Source organism: Asterias rubens, chromosome 7, assembly GCF_902459465.1.
Source record: "Asterias rubens chromosome 7, eAstRub1.3, whole genome shotgun sequence".
Taxonomy (NCBI): Eukaryota; Metazoa; Echinodermata; class Asteroidea; order Forcipulatida; family Asteriidae; genus Asterias; species Asterias rubens.
Genome location: NC_047068.1, coordinates 9,709,126 through 9,731,494, shown reverse-complemented (window position 1 = coordinate 9,731,494; position 22,369 = coordinate 9,709,126). Strand labels below are relative to the sequence as shown.

General features: G+C 37.4%; 1 protein-coding gene across 3 annotated transcripts in view; it reads left to right on the top strand.

The window, feature by feature from the left end:
- Nucleotides 1-1,402: 1,402 nt before the first annotated feature.
- LOC117293010 (rho GTPase-activating protein 17-like) overlaps nucleotides 1,403-22,369 on the top strand; it is a 41,843-nt gene continuing 20,876 nt past the window's right edge. For 2 of the 3 annotated variants that reach the window (XM_033775212.1, XM_033775214.1), the window contains exons 1-7: nucleotides 1,438-1,877; nucleotides 7,482-7,521; nucleotides 9,305-9,406; nucleotides 16,447-16,523; nucleotides 17,655-17,766; nucleotides 19,090-19,166; nucleotides 19,787-19,892. In XM_033775212.1, the coding sequence (XP_033631103.1) occupies nucleotides 1,822-1,877; nucleotides 7,482-7,521; nucleotides 9,305-9,406; nucleotides 16,447-16,523; nucleotides 17,655-17,766; nucleotides 19,090-19,166; nucleotides 19,787-19,892 (570 nt within the window). In that variant the 5' untranslated portion in view covers nucleotides 1,438-1,821. Of the gene's footprint in view, nucleotides 1,878-7,481; nucleotides 7,522-9,304; nucleotides 9,407-16,446; nucleotides 16,524-17,654; nucleotides 17,767-19,089; nucleotides 19,167-19,786; nucleotides 19,893-22,369 lie in introns of all 3 variants that reach the window. The other variant, XM_033775213.1, reaches the window with a different exon arrangement.

Genomic DNA, 22,369 nt, shown 5'->3' with positions numbered 1-22,369 from the left:
CGGCATAGTTCTAACAAAATGGAAGTTAGTGATAACACGGATCACGTTCAATAAGTCGATTACTTTTTGGCACACTGGAGCACGCGTCTTTTTAATAATCTCCCGCCAGATTCTCTAATGAAACGCTGTCTTTTGTTTGTCGTTTTGTTTGATTTTACTTGGGCCAGGAATTAATTTTAGGCTTTCACAAAAAGATCGAATAACCTAAAATCATTCGACCACACAGTAGGCCCCTACCTTTAGCCAAATGAAAGACAAAACTTGAGGAAAAGTTACGTGATGCAGCAGTTTTGCTTATTATACCGAAATGCTAAGTTCACAGTTTTTAAAGATTCTGTGGTCGAGGTATTAAGCTGGTATTCTCAGGTCAAAATTCCAGTTGAACCTAGTTAATTGGGGTCAACTGGTTCAACTGGATAGTGACCAAACTCGTCCATTTTCCATGATTAACCAACTGGTATGGACTAGGTTTAACTGTGTTCAACTGAGTTTAAATTATAAACCAGTTGGTGTCTGTCCATTTTCCATATTAAACCAACTGGTTTTAACTGTGTTTAACTAGTTTATCAACTGGTTTTCAACTAGTTTCAGTTGAACCCAGTTTAACTAGGTTCAACTGGAATTTTGACCTGGGTTGTGTTTGAGATTCTGATCTAGACAGATCTTTGAACGGTTAGTTAAATATTACAGATTAAAAGTATAGAAAAATGTTTGCTATAACGACTTCCAATGACATGTCATCAAAATATAGACCTCAGGATTCCAGTTTGACAGGCGCAACAAAATTGTACAGAGCGGGAATTTGCACGTTCCCCGGGCGTTATTAAGTTCAAATGCGGCAAGAAGATTCTCTTTTTTTTTTTATAAAGCGCATCAATTTGCAGAATTTGTTTTTGACCGAGTTGAGGAAGACTCTACTAGACAGTTAAACGAATTATTAATTTAAACAATTATTAATTGTTGTCAATTTTAACTTTCCCGGACATGAAAAAATTCGTTCATTCAAAATTTAATAACTGTTTTGACAAGTTGCAAAAACGGGGAAAAAAAACACAAAATATTAAAAAGCCAGAAGCAACATTGACAAACAAATTCAATCCGATCGCTTTTTCATGAAAATTGCTGTGAACTCAATGTGTCAAAGAAATTGACAAAATGGGCCATAATTTTTGTTATTGCTTATAATTGATGAGGTGGGACCAAATACGATATTATACTCTCTTTGCGCTTATTTTTTTTTATTTTGCAGGGGCCGGCCGAGCGTACTGTTTTAAAACAGAGGAAGAATGTTATCGCAAGGGGGCGTTGTCGGATCAGAATCATCGACCCTTTACGTTGTCTCGATCCTGTCGCAATCCATGTTATTCTCACCACACAGTGAATAGGTATCAGACTACTAGCCGGCCAACTGCGTTAACTTCCTTGTTGTTTGTCGAGGAGTGTGGGAGGTATGATACCGAATTTATCAGCGTTTAATTCCGTTTTCTTTGGACTGTGTTTGGTTAAAAGCTACAAGGACTTCCTTCATTCGATGGGTTCAGCTAATTCTAATGTAGTTATTATGTTTATGGTGCACTAGAAAGTAGGATCCAGGATATTTTCAGCGTGGTTGTTGGGCTGCAACAACTAAACCAAAACTGCACTTTTTAATTTGCAGGAAAAGTGTCGGCCAGCTGATGAGCTAGCCAGGTGTAGGACAATAAAATAGCTGGCCTAGTTGCATTGTTTTGGAGCTCAATTGGGCATCCTTTGCTGCCATTTATTCAGTGATTATATCAAGATTTGGTGACTGATGTGAGACATATCAACCAAGACTTCAAGATGATGGGCAAACAGTATAATCGTATGAAACAACTTGGTAAACAAAAAATTCTAAGGTAAGTAAACATGCATTTTACAAGAGGGCCTATGTATGCAATATGAAAATGATTGTGAGTAGGATTTGAAACTTTGCATGGTGGAAATCGAAATAGAAAGGTTTGGGGTAACACCATGTAATGACTGTATCTCTAATGAGTTTGGTAGGTTCTGAAAAGAACCGTTGGTTTCAACTCGACGTTTCGATCAGTATGCTCTGATCGTCTTCTGGAGAAAGCAAAATGATTGTGGTCAAAGATAGTCAGGCCCCATACAATCTTATTTGGTAGACTTAAAAGTGTGAAAAAGGCCAACACAGACTACTCTTAATAATGCTCATAAATATTACCTAATTTTCCCTGATAATATCGGTAACCTACATGTAATATACTATTTGATTCCAGTGGGAGAAAAACCATTGCTTACATACACCAATCTTTCTGACTGACTAAAATTAATTATAGGCTAATTTGTTTTTACATCTTACTTACTTCCTTACGATTGATAGAGGAAAATAATTAGGCTTCAGCTTTTTCGAGACCCGGTCTTGTTCAGTTGTTAGGGCTATTCAGTGCTTGAATTTTGAGGAAATTGCTTATTTTTTATCATTTCGACACTTTGTGGTACCTCAGTACCAATTACACCTCTTTTTACTCAATTATGTTGTTTACAGAGTGAGATCCAAATGTATGTTATCACTCTAAAAATGGAGTTAAATTATCTAGTGCTCTTTCACAAGTAGACAAGTACATAGGAAAGTCAACGATGGTCGGGGTGATTGAGGGTAATGATTATTGCAATTAAGAGCAAGGTTGATTTTAAAATCAAGTCTAGAAATTTACTGTAAGTATTCTACATACAGTCCCAACCCATGGCAGATTCATTCATTGTCGTGCTTGCAACTCAAAGGTTTATTTTTATGTGTTCATTGTTGCGAGAATAAGGGTACGTTCAGATGTGGGGGTTAAACTAGTCCTTAATTCAAAAGTGCTAAACTAACCCTCCATGGGAACGCAATATTCTGGTCTGCGAGGGTCAATTTGACCCACTGAGCTGGGCTAAACTAGGCTAGGTCTGCATGAAGATATGCAGTGAATGTAAACCATCTGGGATCTGTTTGGTTTTTACTCTACCTTAGTTTCCATGCATATTTTTTCAGGGTAGATTTCTAAGTGTTCATTATATTATATCTTTGACATGTAAAATCTTCTAAATTGAATTAAGCTTTGGGGAATAAAAAAAGTATATAAGAGGAATTTACACACTCAAATCCTGGACTTCTTGAGGCCATGATACTGTATTTTATTATTATTTTGACGTTCTCCCAAACGAAATGTTATTTCTATGAATGATGTTTTCATGAATTGTAAGTAGTTCCTTTGGTTGATCATACATGTAGCAACTCTCACAGAATCAGCTCATTTGTACACAGGAGAACATTCAGAATCTAAACTTTCAGTTTCTTAAAAAAAAAATCTTTCTTTTCCAACCATTGCTGTGGGGGTTGCACTTTCAATGTGTGAGCTACCTTACATAAAGCAAATATAAAGGGAGTCAATGTGTGGTAAAGAGGTTTTCAACTTGTGGTTTAAACCCGCTGAGCCCTGGTCCTGGTTCTTGATAATTTTATCAAGAACCAGGCCTTGGTGGGTTTAAACCACTAGTTGAAAACCGATTCAACACACTTTGATTCCCATTCATAAATACCTTTTCAGTGAAAAAACATCAACACTTTTTGGTCAAAAAGTAAAATAAATGCAAAAATTATAATTGTTCAAGGATTTCTTTCAACACAACACCCATCCAGCTATGAAATGGTAAGGCCCTTGATTAAACATCTCCTTATTAAAAGGAGATTTCTGTGCGCCTCGCGCGTATCGCTTGATGTGGCACAACTGCTCCAGCCTTTACTCTCGACCAATAGAAATGAAGAAACTGTCTTATAAGCACAGGTGCAAGCTCGCGTGTCATGCCCATGTTTCAACACTTTTTACTGGTGTTATATCATCCGTTATAACACCCCCACATGATGCCCTCTCGACCAATCAGAATGGATAAACTGTCTTAGGTATTTATGAATAAAGATTTCATTACTTACAGTCCATGTACTGTAAGTATGAAATCTTTAATATTTGCTCTAAGTATGACCTTTTTGAATTGAACCCTTGACTTTTTGGAATTGTTGAAATCACACTGAATCCTGATATCAGTGTTTGTTCTTATTTTACGTGCATGTTGTTTGGCAGTGATAATATTGTGATCAGTTGGCTAAGTTTGTCGAGTCAAGGTACATACGGTAGGCTACATGACCTGTATTGTGTAATGTTTACAGAAATTAAACTTGAGTCTTTATAGACTCAGGTAACCCCATGTAAATATCAATTTCATAAAGCAGTTTCGCAGAAATTGAAACTGGTATTTTCTTATTAAAACCTTATGCAGTCCCCATAAACCTTATAATATCGCAAGTGTTAGGCGTGGAATTACATGTAGGTGCATTGTGGTCTAGCTGGGGATCAAATTTGATTTAAAGCTAGACCACAATTCACCTCACTCAACGGTTGGCGATTGCACAATGGGTATTGCGAAAAGGTCCATGCACATTATAGCAAGTACACTGTAGGTTTAGATCTGATTATTTGAGTAGATGCACTCTGTAACAATAAATAATAAACTAGGTATTTAGAATTCTGCAATTTTTTCTTTCTTTCTAGAAACAATGACTGTGACTGTCGAGTCAAAGGCATCACAAGATTACAAAGCTAACTTCCTAAACTTGATTTTGATGAAAATTTTGAACTTTCACAAAGTTCATGTTAAGGTCACTTGGTGTTTATTTTAAAACAGTCTATAGGCCTATAGGTGTTTGTTTTTTTTTGTTTTTTTAAAAAGAGGGTTCTTCAGGCAGCCTAGGTACATTGTCTGAAAATCAGTTTGATTTAAAAGATTCAAGTACTTTTCCCAAATGTCCACAGATTTACATTAAACTTACAGGGTTTGAAGATAATGATGGTAGAGAAAATAATTCTTGTCACTGTGACGAAAATTATTTTGCAGCATGTAAAAGCTTTTTTAATAGATGTTAAATTTGCATCGGGGATAAAGAATATAAATTTTTGTTTTTTACCCATTTACACCGATGTGTGTAGCACTGTAAAACTTATTAACCAGTTAACATACATTGTACCATAACTGGTTTAAATATGTTTTTACATGCTAAAACTAAGACGAAAATTATACTTGTGACATTGTTTTACTCATTTTCTCAAAAACTACAGCACCTCAGAAAGTTATAATTTAAAGGGAAGCCTTTTTCTCGTCATTATCTTCAAACTGTGTAAGTTATACGTAAGTTTAATGTAAATCTGTGGATATTGTGTTCTGTGTTATAGACCCTTCAAACTGTTCCATTGGAGTGTGGGTCAACAAAGGCATTTCTTCTTGGGGTGATGACCTTGGCTTTCTGCTAAGCAGGATTGTGTGAAGTGTTTAGTGCTTATCATGTTTATATATTCCCATTTGAGACTGACCCTATTCTTATAGGCATTAGGCTATTGGAAAAATTGATATTTCTTTTTCAATGCCAACCCTGTATAAAGACCCCACCCCCAGGAGGGAAATAGTGCATTATACCTGTAATGCCTGAGTGAACTCTCTATAGAAGCACTGGAAATCACATGAATGACAAACGTCTATACATCGTCTATACAAAAATCCCAAGCCAATTATTAAATACGTTTTCTCAGTACAAATTATAAGCAAAAATAGCCAAGTGTACTTCAATCATGTGGTATGCCCCCCCAACTAGATGTTGTCACACTGATTGTGTGTTGTTGTAGTCCTTGGGCAAGTGTGTTCGTAGAGCAGAGGTCACAGCCTAGAACCCCCAATGACATGCTTTTAGTTGCAATAAGGACGAACAATTTGTTTGCAATGACACCATGTGAATAAGGCCCAATGTGAATTCTTTCTTTGGAGTAATGGTCGTAGGTTTATATGTATAGTTTTTGTTTTGGTTAACTTATGAATCGACAGTGCAAACTTTAACATCTTATCTAGCAGGCCACTTTATTTCTACCTATGGGTTAAAGGGAAAGTACACGTTTGGTAATTACTCAAAACCAATATTAACTTAAAAACTGACTTGGTAACGAGCATTGGGGAGCTGTTGATAGTATAAAACATTGTGGGAACTGATTCCCTCTGAAGTAACGTAGTTTTTGAGAAAGAGGTAATTTCTCACTAAAATAATAAAAGACTTCTAGCTAGAAGTCTTTTATCCTTATCTGAAAGCACACAAATTCGTCCAACAAGGGTGTTTTTTCTTTCATCATTTTCTCTTAACTTTGATGACCAATTGAGCCCAAATTTTCACAGGCTTGTTATTTTAGGGTTGTGATGTGATACACCAAGTGAGAAGACTGGTCTTTGGCATTTACCAAACATGTACCTTTCCTTTAAGAAGTGATTAACAAACAATTAAATTGAGGTTCTTACAAAAACAGTGATTGTGGTTAAGTGGTCTAGAGCATCAAACTCAAGTACTGATGGCTATAATGTATAGTGTATGGCATCTGAGTGTGGGTTTGAATCCCGGTTGTGATAATTTTTAAGCGAGATAAAACAAACTAACTAATTGATTTTTCATCACCAATAGTATTGAGTTCCTGCATATGGGTAAAGATAGGAAAGTATGGATACAAATATTGACTGCTTTGAGTGCTTATAGGGTTGAAGACTCCCGGGGATCACTGAGGGAGTCAGACTAAAAGCAGTCAATATTTGTTTTAATAATATCAGATTGAACAACTGGTTGGGTTTGAGGTGGGTAAAAAGACGTCTGGGTACTGCACACCGTGTGATAGTTGTCGGACTATCACATGGCAAACATGTATTGTATCACACGGTCGCCGTTTTTAGTAAAAACTAAGACATATCATGTGACGCGCTAACCAATGAAAAGGCAGAATGTTAGAAAAATAAATATAAGTTTGAATGAATGAATGAAGTTGATTAGCAATCTGTGTGCCAACTTGGCTACTGGTGCTGCATACTCCCAAGGAGTTGAGATGGTTTCAGGAATGATTAGGCCTAAGGCCTAAGCGCTTTGGTAGGCCCTACAATGTTAATTGCTTGGATTTTATCTCAATATTGTTATTACATATTTTCATGGGTGAACAAGACAAATTACACACTGCGATGATATTGTTTGGCTAGACAAGTTACTCAGTTGGTGGAGCCCTGGCCGGAATCTCATTCTAACAATGTTTTCTTGATTAACCCTGAGTTGAATAGATCTTTATCATGCTGCCTCCATCTTGGTCATGTTCCTTGTATCGAATAACAATAATGAATACTAATAATAATTTTGCAAAAATGAACCAGACTGTTTTCTTCTTCCAGCCTCGGTTTGGTTACATTGATATAAATGGGAAAAATTCAAGATGGCTGCACCATGATAAAGGTCTATTAAACTTGCCCAAATTTCCCCCGTGATTAAATGATGTTGGTAGTAACTTCAATAAAAAAGGGGGAAAAACAAGTGCAAAACAAAGAACTAGCGTTCATGCTAACCGACAAAAGTCTGATGTGTAAATCTTGTTTTTTGTGTGTTTTGTTTACAGAGCTGAAAAGACTGAAGTATTGAATGATGATCTGCAACAGGTAGGCTTATGAAATTCATGTTACACTTCAAAGTGAATTGGCAATTTTTACAATGTGATTTATACATTGTACATATCCTCTCTCTGCACTGGGCCCAATTTCATAGAGCTGCTCAGCACAAAAACTTGCTTAGCATGAAATTTCTTCCTTGATAGAAACAGGATTACCAGCAAAATTCATTTGAGATGCATATTGCCTGTTACTGGTATTCAGCTGTTGTTTGCTTTTCCTGAAAACCACATGGAAATTTGGTTGGAAATCCGGTTTTTAATGAAGGCAAAAATTTCATGCTAAGCAAATTTGTGTGCTTAGCAGCTCTATGAAATTGGGCCCAGGTTTGTTGTTGTTACTGCTATCATGTCTACAGTGTATAAACAATGAGAGTGATTGTTACACTTCTGGTTTGTAACCAGGAAGCTTAACTCCAATGATTTTATCTAAGATTTGTGTACAATATGCACATATATGGATACACTATGGGATGTACATGTATACAAATAAGATATGGATACATACACATCGAACCAATGTCAGAAAAAAAAAAAGCAATTGTCATTAGTATTCAGTGCATTAAGTGTGTATTGACAAGTGTGCATACATGTATGTGTTTTTTTAACATCATTGACTGTTTTAAACCCCTTCACGTTGATATTTGTTAAACATCTTAGTGCCCACCCAAGTTGGAGCTTCTTGAATAATCGTTTTCTTTTGAAAATATCATTGCCACATTGAAACCCTGACTTGACAAAGAAAAGACCACAAAGGTTTTCATAATACAGACCTGAATACTTCACGGAGGCAGCATGAAGGTGATTGCCTCCATGCCCCCTGGTCAATGTCTTCGTGCCCTTGCTGCCCAGTATCAATTTACAATTTCCTTATGTGCCCTTCACCAAAGAGAAAACGCCTTGGTGCCCTTGCCCTTTCAAAAAGGAAGCGTACAGGCCTGTAAGTAGTTCGGGTTTTGATGATGTCAAATGTATAAAAAAATTTAGTAGTCTCTTAGCATGATTCGCAGAACCTCGGCTTGTGAGCCACATCCAAAAATCTGCCAGGGTGTGCTGGAATCGCGAAACTCGGCCTTACTTCCCATTGAGTCGAACGTGTAATGATTAACAATGGTGGCAGCCTGTCCATTCTTGTTTGCCACATTTGTACGACAATGGGACAAAGGTCTGTAATCACAATAACCCCCGGGAAGGGATTGTACAAGGCATATTTTCCGGGGCCTCTTTGTAGTCGGTGAAACAAAGCATTACGTTGAAGTGCTTGGTGGAAAAAAAAATTGTCAGCCAAACAGCTGTCGGCGAAACATTGAGGACAATCCTAAATTGTTCCGGGGTGGATTTCACAGAGGTAGTCCTAACTTTGGACTAGTCCTAGGCAATGCTAAGAGATAGGACCAGCCCTAAGTTAGGATGAGTTACTGGTCCTAACTTAGGACCAGTCCTATCTCTTAGCATTGCCTAGGACTAGTCCTAAGTTAGGACTACCTTTGTGAAATCCACCCCTGGGCATTTAAAAAAAAGTCCGCCTTAAGTCTGTCCAAAAACAATTTGTGGTGGTTAAAAGCAACAAAAATTAAAGATTTTTTTGCAAAATGGTTCCTACAGTATTACATCATGGTAGGGTTGCATATTTTATACACAGTATGTGTGTTAACTTTTCCTTAATTTATCTCTTTTTTTCTATAGCAAATTGATAGTATGCAGAGATGTATTTTTATCAAGTTTTGGTCATTGTAGTTTACTGTATTCTTTTTGTTGGTCTTTTTTGTTGTTAGTGTGAGAAAAAAGTCGACATTATCAAAGACTCTTGTATGAAAACAGTGAAGGAGCTAAAAAAGTGTCTTCAAGGAGCAGGCCAAGATGTAGAGAAGAGAACGGTAACAATTAATGCTTTCTTTCAGACTTGGGATTAATTACAAATTCAAGCTTGTGAAAAAAATCAGGTTTCTTACCATGGATGCACAATCTTGTCTACATGCTTTAAAGACAGTGGACACTATTGGTAATTACTCAAAATAATTATTATCATAAAAACCTTACTTGGTAATGAGTAATGGGGAGAGGTTGATGGTATAAAACATTGTGAGAAACAGCTCCCTCTGAAGTGACGTAGTTTTCGAGAAAGAAGTAGTTTTCCATGAATTTGATTTTGAGACCTCGGATTTTAGAATTTGAGGTCTCGAAATCAAGCATCTGAAAGCACACAACTTTGTGTGACCATGGTGCGACAAGGGTGTTTTTTTCTTTCATTAATATCTCACAACTTCGACGACCGATTGAGCTCAAATTTTCACATGTTTGATATTTTATATGCATATGTTGAGATACACCAACTGTGAAGACTAGTCTTTGAAGTTGCGAAGTTGCGAGATATTAATGAAAGAAAAATAACCCTTGTCACACGAAGTTGTGTGCTTTTAGATGGTTGATTTTGAGACCTCAAGTTCTAAATCTGAGGTCTCGAAACCAAATTCGTGGAAAATTACTTCTTTCTCGAAAACCATGGCACTTCAGAGGGAGACGTTTCTCACAATGTTTTATACTATCAACCTCTCCCCATTACTCGTCACCAAGAAAGGTTTTATGCCAATAATTATTTTGAGTAACTACCAATAGTGTCCACTGCCTTTAAGGCAACTTGAACTTACTGTAGGATGTTAGTGTAGATATTTACTAGTGTAATTTCAATGAATTCAATTACCGGTTCTTTGTTTTGAATTGCAGAGAGCCATGTGACTGTCATTGTATTTTGTGTGACACTATCTAACACAAGCCTGTAAATACCCAGAATAAACCCTAACTTTGTAACTCAAGAAACTATCTCACTGTCACACCTTGTGTAACTTGAACAAACTTGGTTACTCTAGTCATACAATGTGAAACTGAAAGTGGTTCAAAGAAACTGAAGTCATTGCATGCATAGTACACATAAATAGAAAGGGGATGGGTTTTTGTGGATGCGCTAGTTTTTTTTTCTTTGAAGAATGAATCCCGCATCCTCCATTGCACCTACTTGTACAGTGTACATGTAAGGTCAGGCTCCATTGTTTTGAAGTTTATTCTTTGTCATGTTTGTAAAGTAGACACAGATATTCATGGATGCTGTACTTAATTTGTGTCAAATGTGTGGGTTTAACCTTTTAATCTATGGTTTCACATATTATGTATTTCCAGTAGTTTATTTATGATTGTGCCCTGTTATTAATTTTGTCTGTATTGCATGTATTCAAAATGAATTTCCTCCATGGTAGGACCAATAAAAAAATTGAATTGAATTGAATGCATTCATTCTCTATTGGGCACTACATACAGCTACACATAGTTTTCGTCTACTAGATCCTGATCTACAAGTTATTCTTTGAGGATTAACCAGGCAATCAGGCATGCAATTTATCAGCCGATTTTCTTGTCAGTTGCTCAGCTGTTGAAAGTTTAAGAAACACATGACAGAGTCTCGCCTGGAAGGTTCCTTTCTTGACATTTTAAATTTAGTCAGTCAGCTCCATTCCTGATTAACACATTCATGGGTAAATTCTGCATTTGCTCCGCTAGACCTGCTTTGATTTAATAAATTCACTTCCTTATGGAGACTCGAAGAACAAAACATAAAAGGAAACAAAGGCTCTCCATCTAGGCCAATGTGCTCCTCAAGAAACTTGGGAGATTCTAAACTATGATTAAACAAATTGCTTAATTTGATCAATTAAGCTTAATTTTCAAAAGCCATTTGAACGATAAGAAGCGCTACTGAGACATAGTATGATTACATTATTGACTGACAATGAGGTCAAAAGTGCATGTCATCCCCAAGGGACTTTGGGTGACCAAAACAGGGACCTATTTCCCAGAGGCCAAAGCCTGGTTACTCACAAACTCGAGGAGGATAGACGTGCCTGCACTAGAGACCGAGTTTATGCCAGTCCATATGTGTTTTATAACGCACCTTTGTCTATAATAAGAAATGAGAAAAGAAACTTTTTAGGGGTATAATAAACACATTTAATTCAAGTATTATCACAAGGGCAATTCAACAATAAAAGGAACGCATTTAATTTCCCCGGATTCAGTTTTTTAGTTGCTGTCCATGGTTCACATCATGAGAGGGCGCTGTAACTACACATAGTAAAAAACTGTAAGACTTCATAATTGTGAGTCAATTGCAAGCTCTGGGAACTATTTCCCGGGCGCGATGTTGTGACGCAGGTCTGGTTCAAGGTGGCGCACATCTTGCGCACTAAACCATCACGGTACATTATGTAAGAAGTTGCTAAAGAGCTGTGTGTCTGGAGCCCGTGGCAGATTGGCAATGCATGGGTTCACCTTAGTATTTTAATTGATGAAAAATGTATTTTGTACTCTTGGAATACCTTCCTGTTCTACTATGAAACCAAAACGGTCTGGAATTTTAGTTCAGGTTACAAGGAAAAGGACTGCCAGATAATGACAAGGAAATAACAAAGAATTTTTTTTAAAATAAACAACCACTGTATGTACATGTACATTTACATGTACATTTAGTTGAAAGAAATCAAGAGTTCAAGGAACTATTTGCATGTATGCTTAAAAAGTATGATTGTAAGCTTTGAGTAGTTTATGGAGGATTATCAACTTTGTATTTTGACTATAATTTACACTTTTTTTATTCAAATGTTGATTTAATTGCAGAATTAAACAAAAAACTTTTGTGCTCCTCGGTGCAAAATGAAAATGGCCTTGCCCTCTCAAAGATGAATTTCAGGCCCAGTAGCTCTAGGATCAGATGTTTTTAGAGTGAGGCCAAGTAAAAAAAAAACATGTTTCGCATCCGCGCCCACTTCCTTTTTACAGGACACCTCCTTTTTTATTTTATTTTTTATGCCCACTTTTTTTTTTTTTTTTTTTTTTTTTTTACAAATAGGGTTATTTGAAATGATCTCAGGAAAAACAATATGAATGTCTTGTCTGAATGCCTCGACTAAATTGTTTCATTTATGTTTTGTGTATTTCAGCAGTAAAAAAAACAACGGATATTTGACATTTTAAGAAAGAATGGCGGCCATCTTGGAATAAAAAAATAAAAAATAAAAAGCCCCTCTTCCTCCTTTTTTTGAAAAACGCGGACGGAAACATGTTTGTTTTTTACTCGGCCTAATAACCTTTTTATTGCAACGGCAAAGCCAAAATGTTTGTTTACCAAACAAAACAGATCACTGTAGGTTTTGTAACAATTTACACAAACATTCAAAAACAGTGTTCAATTTGTTAAGAAAGAAAGCCACAAATCATGAGATGTATTTTTTTACTAAAAAGTTTGCAGAAATTTTGAATTTCCTCACAAAATCTGATGACATAGTTAAATGTTTGGCTGTCCTTGCCAACTGTATGGTTTGTTTATCATCAATAGTATACACATAATGAATGTTTATGAGTGCAATGGTGCGAATATGTTCATGAGTTGAAAGAGGGAATGTTCTATTCAACGTGGCGGAGCCGAGTTGAATGGAACATTCCAGCTTTCAACGAATGAACATATTCGCACCATTGCACGAATGAAAAACATTCATTATTTGTTTTATATAACATCCAAGTAGATCTTTGTCATTTTGATTGAAAGATACAACTTTCAAAACAAACAATTTCAACTGTAGAAGCCGAATGCTAGTAATTTTACTATGCCTTCTTGCAGTAACACCTGCTGCGTTACCAAAGACACGCGCACGCAGTGATGTTTTTACTCAGCTTTTTCGTTCCATCCGAAAAGTACCATTGCACGCTGGCAGCGTGCCAGCGTGCAATGGTACTTTTCGGATGGAACGAAAAAGCACGGCGAGTGACTCAGCGTGCAATGGTACTTTTATTTGCTATCACGTGACGGACAATCCTCCAATCAAATGGCAAGGATCTGCTTGGGTGTTATATAAAAAGGCCTATTCTATCTGAGAGTCAAGTTTGCTGGATGAGCTTTGCAGTGTACTATGTAGGCTGCTACACATATTTCTAATTTTCTAAACAACAATGAATGAAAGTTCCATCCTATGGAGGTGTCTTCATACCCTGTGGTATCTGGTCATTCAGTGTTTAATTGTGTTTGGTTTGGTTTGGTTTGGGTTTATTGTTTTCTACAATAACATTGTAAATAGGCAATAATAAACATGTGCCAAATAATACAGTAAAGCCAGGAGGAAATAATACACTTTAATGATACTGTAGGGGGAGCTCACTAAGAAGCAAAGCTTGTAAGCATGTAGGTTGTATACATGTATTGCTGCTATATTTTACATTATATGTACATGTAGCACACTTGTAAACAGTGAATGTGGTGTTCTCATGTACATGTAGCATGCATTGCATGTCATTGACAACCATCTTAGATAACAAACACTGGAAAAGTGTGCGCATTGCGTATGGCTCTCAGCCAATGATAGCCTTTCACCCATGCACGATTCATGGACAAAGGAGACAATGCAAGGGGTCTGTACATTCTTGTAGAGGGGCACCATAGGCAATTTGTCTATGCCCCTGTTCCGACCCTTGAAATATTCCAATACTATTTACATGCTCCTCATGGAGGTGCTCTTTTAATAAGGAAAAACTGCCTTGACCTCACAAGAATAAATGGTTCACACATTGTCATATATTGGATACACATTACAATTTAGGAAATATTTTAAAGAACATAATCTTGCAACCTGACATGCTTTGATAAAAGGGTAGACTAATTGAATTGACCTCATTGTTTGTATATATTTCTCTGTTAATTAATGAGAGACTTTGCAGTTTACACAGTCTACATGTTTTATGGTGTGCGATATGTGTACAATGTATTTCTTGCATGAACCATGCATGAAAACAGTACAGTTCAAAATGATTAACTATGTGAGCAGCATTGTGTTTTCCTTGCTTTGGGATTAGTGTGTATGCTGTGGAGAACAAATCCACAGGGGCTGTGTGTCAGAATTGAACTTTAACAACCTGCAGCACTTAAAGGGAACGGATACTTTGCTTTTTGGAACAATTGGATAGTTTTAAACGACTTTCATAAATACCCCAGACCTATTGGTGAAGAGTGGTCACGTTGGGGTGTTTTAATGGTTAATAATGACCAGCTGGAGCTGTTTGTAACTGGCTGGCTTCCGCATGTCGGGTGCAAACGCCAATATTATCATGGGGAACGCAATTCATAGGAATTAGTGACATCGCGTAATCTAAGCGCACGCGCGTACACACAACCCACGCGCATCAAACAGATTCTTCACAAAGTTTTGAAACCAGTGTTTATGACCGACCGGCTTCCACATGTCAGGCGCGCAAGATTATAACGCGGAACGCATTCATAGCTTTTATTAACAGCGCATAATCTATTTTTAAGCGCGCGCGCGTAATCTATTTTTAAGCGAGCGCGCGTAATCTATTTTTAAGCGAGCGCGTATAATCTATTTCTAAGCGCGCGCGCGTACACACAACCCACTCGCAACAGACTCTTCACAAAGTTTTTGAAAAAAATATTTCAAACCTAAAATTTTCAATTGTCAAAGAGTCTGTAATTGTATTTTTTAAAAGTTTTTTAACAAAAGGGCCTTTATGAATGGGAATAAAAGAGTAGTGACTCGTTCTGAAACGTCTGTTTAACACCTTGCAGGGTCGTTGCCGTGCGCTAAAGGCCCTCACCTTCGGCTCTGGCCTTTATCACACGGCAATTCGACCCTGCCGGCTCTAAACGGCCATGTAAGAACTCGTCGCTACCCTTTCATTCCCTTAATTAAAGTACTGGTCGCTACCCTTTTATTCCCTTAATATTTCTAACTTACATGTGGACATTTCATTTCAAAAGGTGGTAGCGCTAATGTAGGAAGAATCACTCATAGTTGGAATACACAAAAAGACGCTCAAGGCGCTTTACAGAGAAAAAAGTGTGAACCAACAAGGATGCAAGCATAGAAGTACATGTAACTTCTTGTTTTGAGAAGAGAAATCACAAAAATATTTACAGAAACACTTGTTTTTTTGAGTTGCCGCCAGCAGTTTTAAAGGAAATATAATAATTGAGGAAATTGAGTTCTATGGTTGACACCAAAGTACACTCAGTCAATATAATTACAAATGCAGATTGTAGAAATCATGTAGAATTCTATAATGTACATGCAGCCATTGAGGTAATGTGAACACTCATTAATGCACAAATAATTTTTTTTTGGTGTGTTGTGGCCAAGCGGTCTAATTCAACGAACCCAAGCTCTGGCGATCTCACCAGCAGAGTGTGGGTACGATACCCAGTCATTTGGCAAGCCACTTTACCATAATTGCTTCTTAAAAAGCTGGAAAGGTGCATTGTGCTCATTCCTAGTGGATGATTTCCATACCTACATGTACATCCTTACGGACTGTTAACCTGGTTAAGGGGAAACACTGTTTTTACATGTAGCCCCATAAGTAGGTGGGATAGCTTGCTCTATGCTGTTCCGTACATGTAGTGCGTCACAATTACATGGGTCTTATAAATCAAAAAATAGCTTTGCATTTATGTACCTTTAGAAACAAATATTGGGCACATTGATCAGATGTCCTTCAGGTTCAGAAAGGGCTACAAACTGTGTTGTTATTTTTATGATGTAGACCCCATGCATGTGATTCACACGCTCAAAAAGCCCCCTCACTGGGGTCAAAAAGCGCCCTCCACTGGGGTAAAAAAGCACCCTCACTGGGGTCTAAAAGGGCCCTCACTTGGGTCAAAAAGCGCCCTCACTGGGGTCAAAAAGCGCCCTCACTGGGATCAAAAAGCACCCTCACTGGGATCCAAGGAGGCAAATGATTGGACGATACTGTAGCTATTCTTTGTGCGTGAAAACATGCACATCAGTTTAGCGTTTCGCGTTAAGGGTCTATTGAGCATTGTAAAGTAATGGAGAATAATATTGTTCTTTTTTTGATCATGTTACAGAGGAAGCTTCCTCATACCATGTTGGGACAGAGTATGATGGATTCAAGCCAAGCATTGGGGGAAACTTCCGTCTTTGGGTAAGCAAGATTTAGATCAGGGACATTATTGAAAACAAACGTGGAGCTATGTCTTCTTCTGAGTGAGATAAAACCGAATGATTGGGTATGGAGAAGTCGTAAATGAAAAAAACAAAAAAAACAAGAAGAATAAGGAAGACTTGCCCATAGAGTGTTGTTAAAACATATTGATTTCTTTATATTGTGTTTTTCCACTTACACCAAGTTTATTAAAAGCACTGTATACTGAGTACTTTCCCAAGTTCTGCGAAAAACGTAGCCAAATCACTTGGTTGGGATTTGAACCCATGACCTTTGCATTGCTAGAGCAGGGTTCAATTTTATGGCTCTGCTGACCGCCGAATTCTGCGCTTACAATTCCCCGCTTACCTGCAAGCGCCGAATTTCTATGCTAGCCTTGTAAGCAGAGAATGCCTAGTAACGTAGAGTACACACGAGCAGAAGCCAAAACCCGTGGAATATGCTTGCCGTAAGCACAGAATTCGCTGCTTCCGTAAGCGCCGATTCTGTGCTTACGGTAAGCAGGGCCATGATATTGGGCCCTAATCTCTTACCACTAGTCCACCGAGCTAGCCAGGCGTCTAGAGGCAGTTTTGTGAATAAGAACTTTGGAAAGTATACAGTGCTTTTACAACACACATCAGTTTATGGGTAAAAACTCTTTACTTACTCAAACTACCTTTTCCACTAAATTCTATGGTTAAAAGAGCTTTCCACTTCGTTGCATCTTCGTTATGGAACAACTTACCTCTTCATATTTGCCAAGCTGCCTCTCTTCAGATTATTTTCAAGGGCCTTTTTAAGACTCATTAGTTTGAATCTTTCGTTTGAAACAATTGATTGTAATATACAGTTGTATATTGGTTTTCATCTTTTGTTTTGCTCATAGAGGCTCCTGCATTATGTACCATTTAATCATCTTGTATTATTATTATATCATTATTATTTTTTATCTCCGAAAAAACTATTAACATACAATTGTTTTTTAATTTTTTTGTCAAGATTGTAATTCCTCCAAGGTACCAACATAATTTTCTCAAAACCTGTGCCAAGAGTGTCAAGTTGACAGATATGGCGAGTTGCAAATGGCCATTATTATTATGATAACTTCATTTCTTATTTGATACACAGGTTGACTCTTGGTAAATCAGCCGAGGTGTGGACCAACATCGGCCAGGAGCTTACTAGCCACGAGATGGGACTAGAAAACCTTGTTATTACCCCCTTCAGTCTCCTTCTGGATGTTAGTATAGTCATTGTAGATAATATTATTTCTGGTTTATTTAAAAAGAATTCATAAATACCTCAGACAGTTTCGCTATTCCTATTGGTGGAGAGCGCGTCATGTGGGGGTGTTTAAACCTTTGATAATGACCAGTGTTTATAACTGATTGTGAGCGGGAAAGTTTCTTCAATCCTATTGGTCGAGAGCAACGGCTGGAACAGTTGTGCCACATCAGGCAATACGCGTAAAGTGCACAGCAAGCTCCTATAAGGAGTTGTTTACTCGAGGACCTTACCATTTCATAGCTGGAGGGGTGTTGTGTTAAAAAGAAATCATTGAACAATTATCATTGATGTTTTTTGAACGAAAAGGTATTTGTAAATGGGAATCAAAGTGTGTTGAATCGGTTTTCAACTAGTGGTTTGAACCCGTGGAGGCCTGGTTCTTGATAATTTACCTCGACTTCGTCTCGGTAAAAACTATCAAGAACCAGGCCTCGTTGGGTTTAAACCACTAGTTGAACACCTCTTCACCACACATTGATTCCCTTATTATTCGTAGCCCAGGGGCTAACTTGCTACAAAGTTTACAATAAAAAATAAAAAACCTGTACTGTACATCAAATTACTACTTCCCATAATGCTCTCATGTTGACGAACCGAGGATGGTGTGAAGACTTTCAATTGTTAAAGTCACCTGGAAGTGGTATTTTTTCAAAATAAAGCTTTTGTCACTAATAATGTGTTTTGATGAGTGGAATGTGAATAAACAGTTAACTAAGGTTTAAAAAAATCAGTTCTTAGGTTATTTACAAATTTAAGAGTAGACCCCGACCCGAGAGGGCGCTGTTCGTGAAGTCAAACGAGGCAGACTTTGCCTGTAATGCGTAGAGTAAACACAATTGCAAAGTACATGTACGGACCAAGTCGTGAGTTTGTACGTTTCAAAAAACATTATTTTACTTTTTTTCGGCAATGCCGACCAGGTGTATTGCTGCTGAATGCAGAAAAACACTTTTTGAAATGTACCAACTCACGACTTGGACGTACATGTACTTTGCACGTGTGTTTACTATACGCATTGCAGGCAAAGTCTGCCTCGATTGACGTCACAAAAGGGGTAGGCGGAGTCAGCCCCCCAAACAACTTTATATATTTTTTAAACATATAAATCGTGCAAACAATTACTAAAAAAATTGTTTTATTGTTCGTAAGCATATACTCTTATGTTTGAAAGAAAAAAAAATTATATTTCCAGGTGACTTTAACAAACCACCTATCCACTACAAAATCATGGTTTTTGTAAAAAGTACATTGACTTGTTGTACTATTTTTTTTCTAGAATGAGATCCCAAGTATAATGTCGATGAAGAGGAAACTCAACCGGCTAACATTGGATTTAGATTCCGTTAAAGGAAGGTAAGGTCTTTAATTTTCTATTACCACATTGAAGTCAATGTCATACAGTAGGCCGACTTGTCCTCAAGTATGAGTCCTATTTGAGACAAGTATATACTGCCAACTTTGAGTATGAGTACTTTTCAACCGAGTACCAGTACGAGTTCCTTCGGAAAGACGGTTGAGTATGTTGCAGGGCATCTAGCTGGGGTGTTGTAGTCATTGGCTGAGTAGTTTATGTGTATGAGTTCTTTTTGAGACAAGTATCGAGAACGGACTTCAAGTTATGAGTACTTTGCTAGCTGGAATTGAGTACCTTCAGATCTCAGCCCTGGGCTGTCATGGGGCTTTAAAGGCTTTTTCAAACACAATATTAGACTCTAGCCTTGCAGGAACCGATTTATACCCCTGTGTGAAGAGTAGGAATTATAGTAAAGGACACAAGTGTCATGACTGGGATTCGAACCCACACTCTGATTTACTCAACCACCAGAACTTGAATTTTACACTCTAAACTGCTCGTCAAGACACCCTATTGTGGTTTATAAACTATTTATCATTTGCATGCACATTACCAGCACTGAAATTTACTTGAAATGGCTTTCATTTTGTAATTGTATACATTCATTTTGATTGTTCAGATATCAGACAGCATCAAGCAAGGGTATCGACAAAGAACATTTAGCCAAGTTAGACGCCATTAAAGAGGAGATGGAACAATGCCAGTGGAAGGTAGACGCTTGCAAGGTAATCAAAATACACCATTGTTAATTCTCAGTTCTCAACTGTCTTAACCTAAGCGTCTGACAAGTAAGAATTTCAAGTTTTAATGCTTTGTATTCTAACCTATTACGTGTATGCACAATGCACGGACATTGTCTTCTCGCCTTTGTCTAGTTTTTTTTGTGTTAGTTTTTTATAATGTTGAAAGGCTGTTCCTTGTCAAACCCTGCTTTTTCAAAACATGCCTCCGCATTAGCTAAGACATTGTATTCTCTAATAGGATGTTAACTCTTTCAGTGCCATGGTTGGCGTGTGCGCAAAGCGCACGCCTCTCACCAAGGTCACCCAGGTTCGATTCCCGGCCGGGGCCATATGTGAGTTGAGTTGTGTGTTGGTTCTCTGCTGTGCCATGAGGGTTTTCCAGAACATCAGGTTTTCCTCCCTCAGGAAAAATCAAACACTTTCGATCTTGGCTGTGCTCCGTGGTCATAATGGGTTGATGTGGCTGGCAGCCAAAGGCGCCCTTGCATGCCTGCTTCTCCAACACGTTGTAGCCGCGTCCTTCGGACTTCAGCTCTTAGCTGCGAGTAAGGATGATTAGCCCCCCAAATTATTATTATTATTATTACATGTATGGTCGCACATGTACAATCTTTTTCATTTACTTTTTTATAAAGTGTCATCAACTGTACGATCCATAATATGTATGTTATCACAAGAAGGCATTATCGCTCATGGAATGCTATTGACTTTGGAATCTACCAAGGCAACACAAAGATACATTTTATTTTATGAAAAATCCTTTTTTTTTCTGTGGAAATAAATGTTGCTTTGACTTGAATTCAATTGAATTGAAAAAAAAAAGGAAGAATAATGTTGATGTGAATTCACACTAGAAAAACCATGTGACAGTGTTAATAATAATAATAATAGTAGGTATTTGTAATGCGACAAATCAATCTTTACAGATGTTCAAGGCGCAAGGAGGGAGGTTTGATTTGCAGGTTTTTCCATAAACCAACACCCCTTGTCAAGAGCTACACTAGTTGTACACACTGCATCTCATGAACCTCAGAAAGCTCAAATGGTTCAACAATTTCTCAATAAGGAAATGGGTGATCTTAAACTCGTGAACTTTATACACTCATCTATTGCGAGTTCATGCATTTCACAAAACAAGATCGCATTGTAATGGTATTTGGATTAAAACTAGGAAAGAAAAAAGAAAGAAACTGGGACGGCCATAAGATATTCTGTTTCAAAGGCATACATGTAGATATTTTCTTACCAATCATGGAAAGGGATGTTTGGCACAAGTGAAAACAAAAAGTAAAATCTGGGGATATAACATATGATTTTAAAGTGACCAAATTTAAGTTTTATATTCCACTATCTCTGTCAACGACAAGTTCATATATTTCAAAAAACAAGATAGCATTGTATTTATATAGGAAGGGAAAAAAAGAAACCAGGACGGCCATAAGATATTCTGTTGTGGAAATGAGATAAGTCTGTATGGCATAGAAATCTATCCTTTAATCAGCTCTTATTTTGGCTAAGGCTCAACAGCGCATAATTAAACGATAGTGGACATATCCTAGCAGCAAGATCAAGGCGCTTGCAAACTTTAGTATACCTGTATATCAACCTGTATATCAATATGTAAGCTTGGGCGATATCGATTTATTTTATTCACGATATATCATTTACAACATATGGCGATGTTCGATATAGTCGCGGTTAATTAAATTTGACACCATCAGTTTTCAAACTCCCAGTGAAAGTTGTAGAAGAGACAGTCATAGCATAAGAGAGGTGTTCTAACGACCTATTCTTCAGGTTTTACTCAAAACCTATGGGGTGCAAGATGTCTCGGCTAGGAAATACATCGCGATAATTAATCGATATCGCGATACTTAATCGATATCGCGGTACTTAATCGATATCTCAATACTTAATTGATATCTCATTACTTAATTGATATCGCAATACTTAATCAATATTGCGATACTTAATCGATATATCGATATTTCAATTAAAACCAAATCGATCCGATATCGAAATGGTTTCCTAATTAGTATCGCGATATTCGATAGAAACCGTGGTATCGCCCGAGCTTAGCTGTATGTACTCCTCGATTTTCATCTACTCCCTGAAACAACCTCAAGCAGCCTATGTTAGCCCTTAAGGGGTTCATCCTACAAGTACCATCTTAGTTCCTTCGCCGGTTCCCCTCTATACACCTGGGTTAAGAGAAACAATAATGGTTAAGTTTCTTGCTCAAGAACACGAATGTCATGACAAGGATTTGAATGCACACTTAAAATGACTTGGCCCAAGTGTGATGTACGCCAGACCACTTGGCTACAGTACACCACAAAAAACATAGCAATATAATTGAAGAACCTTAATATGTTGAATTATATCATTTAAGTTTGCAATAAAACTCAATAAAATAGTTACCATCCCGTTGAAACTGATCCAATGCCCTGTGAAACAGA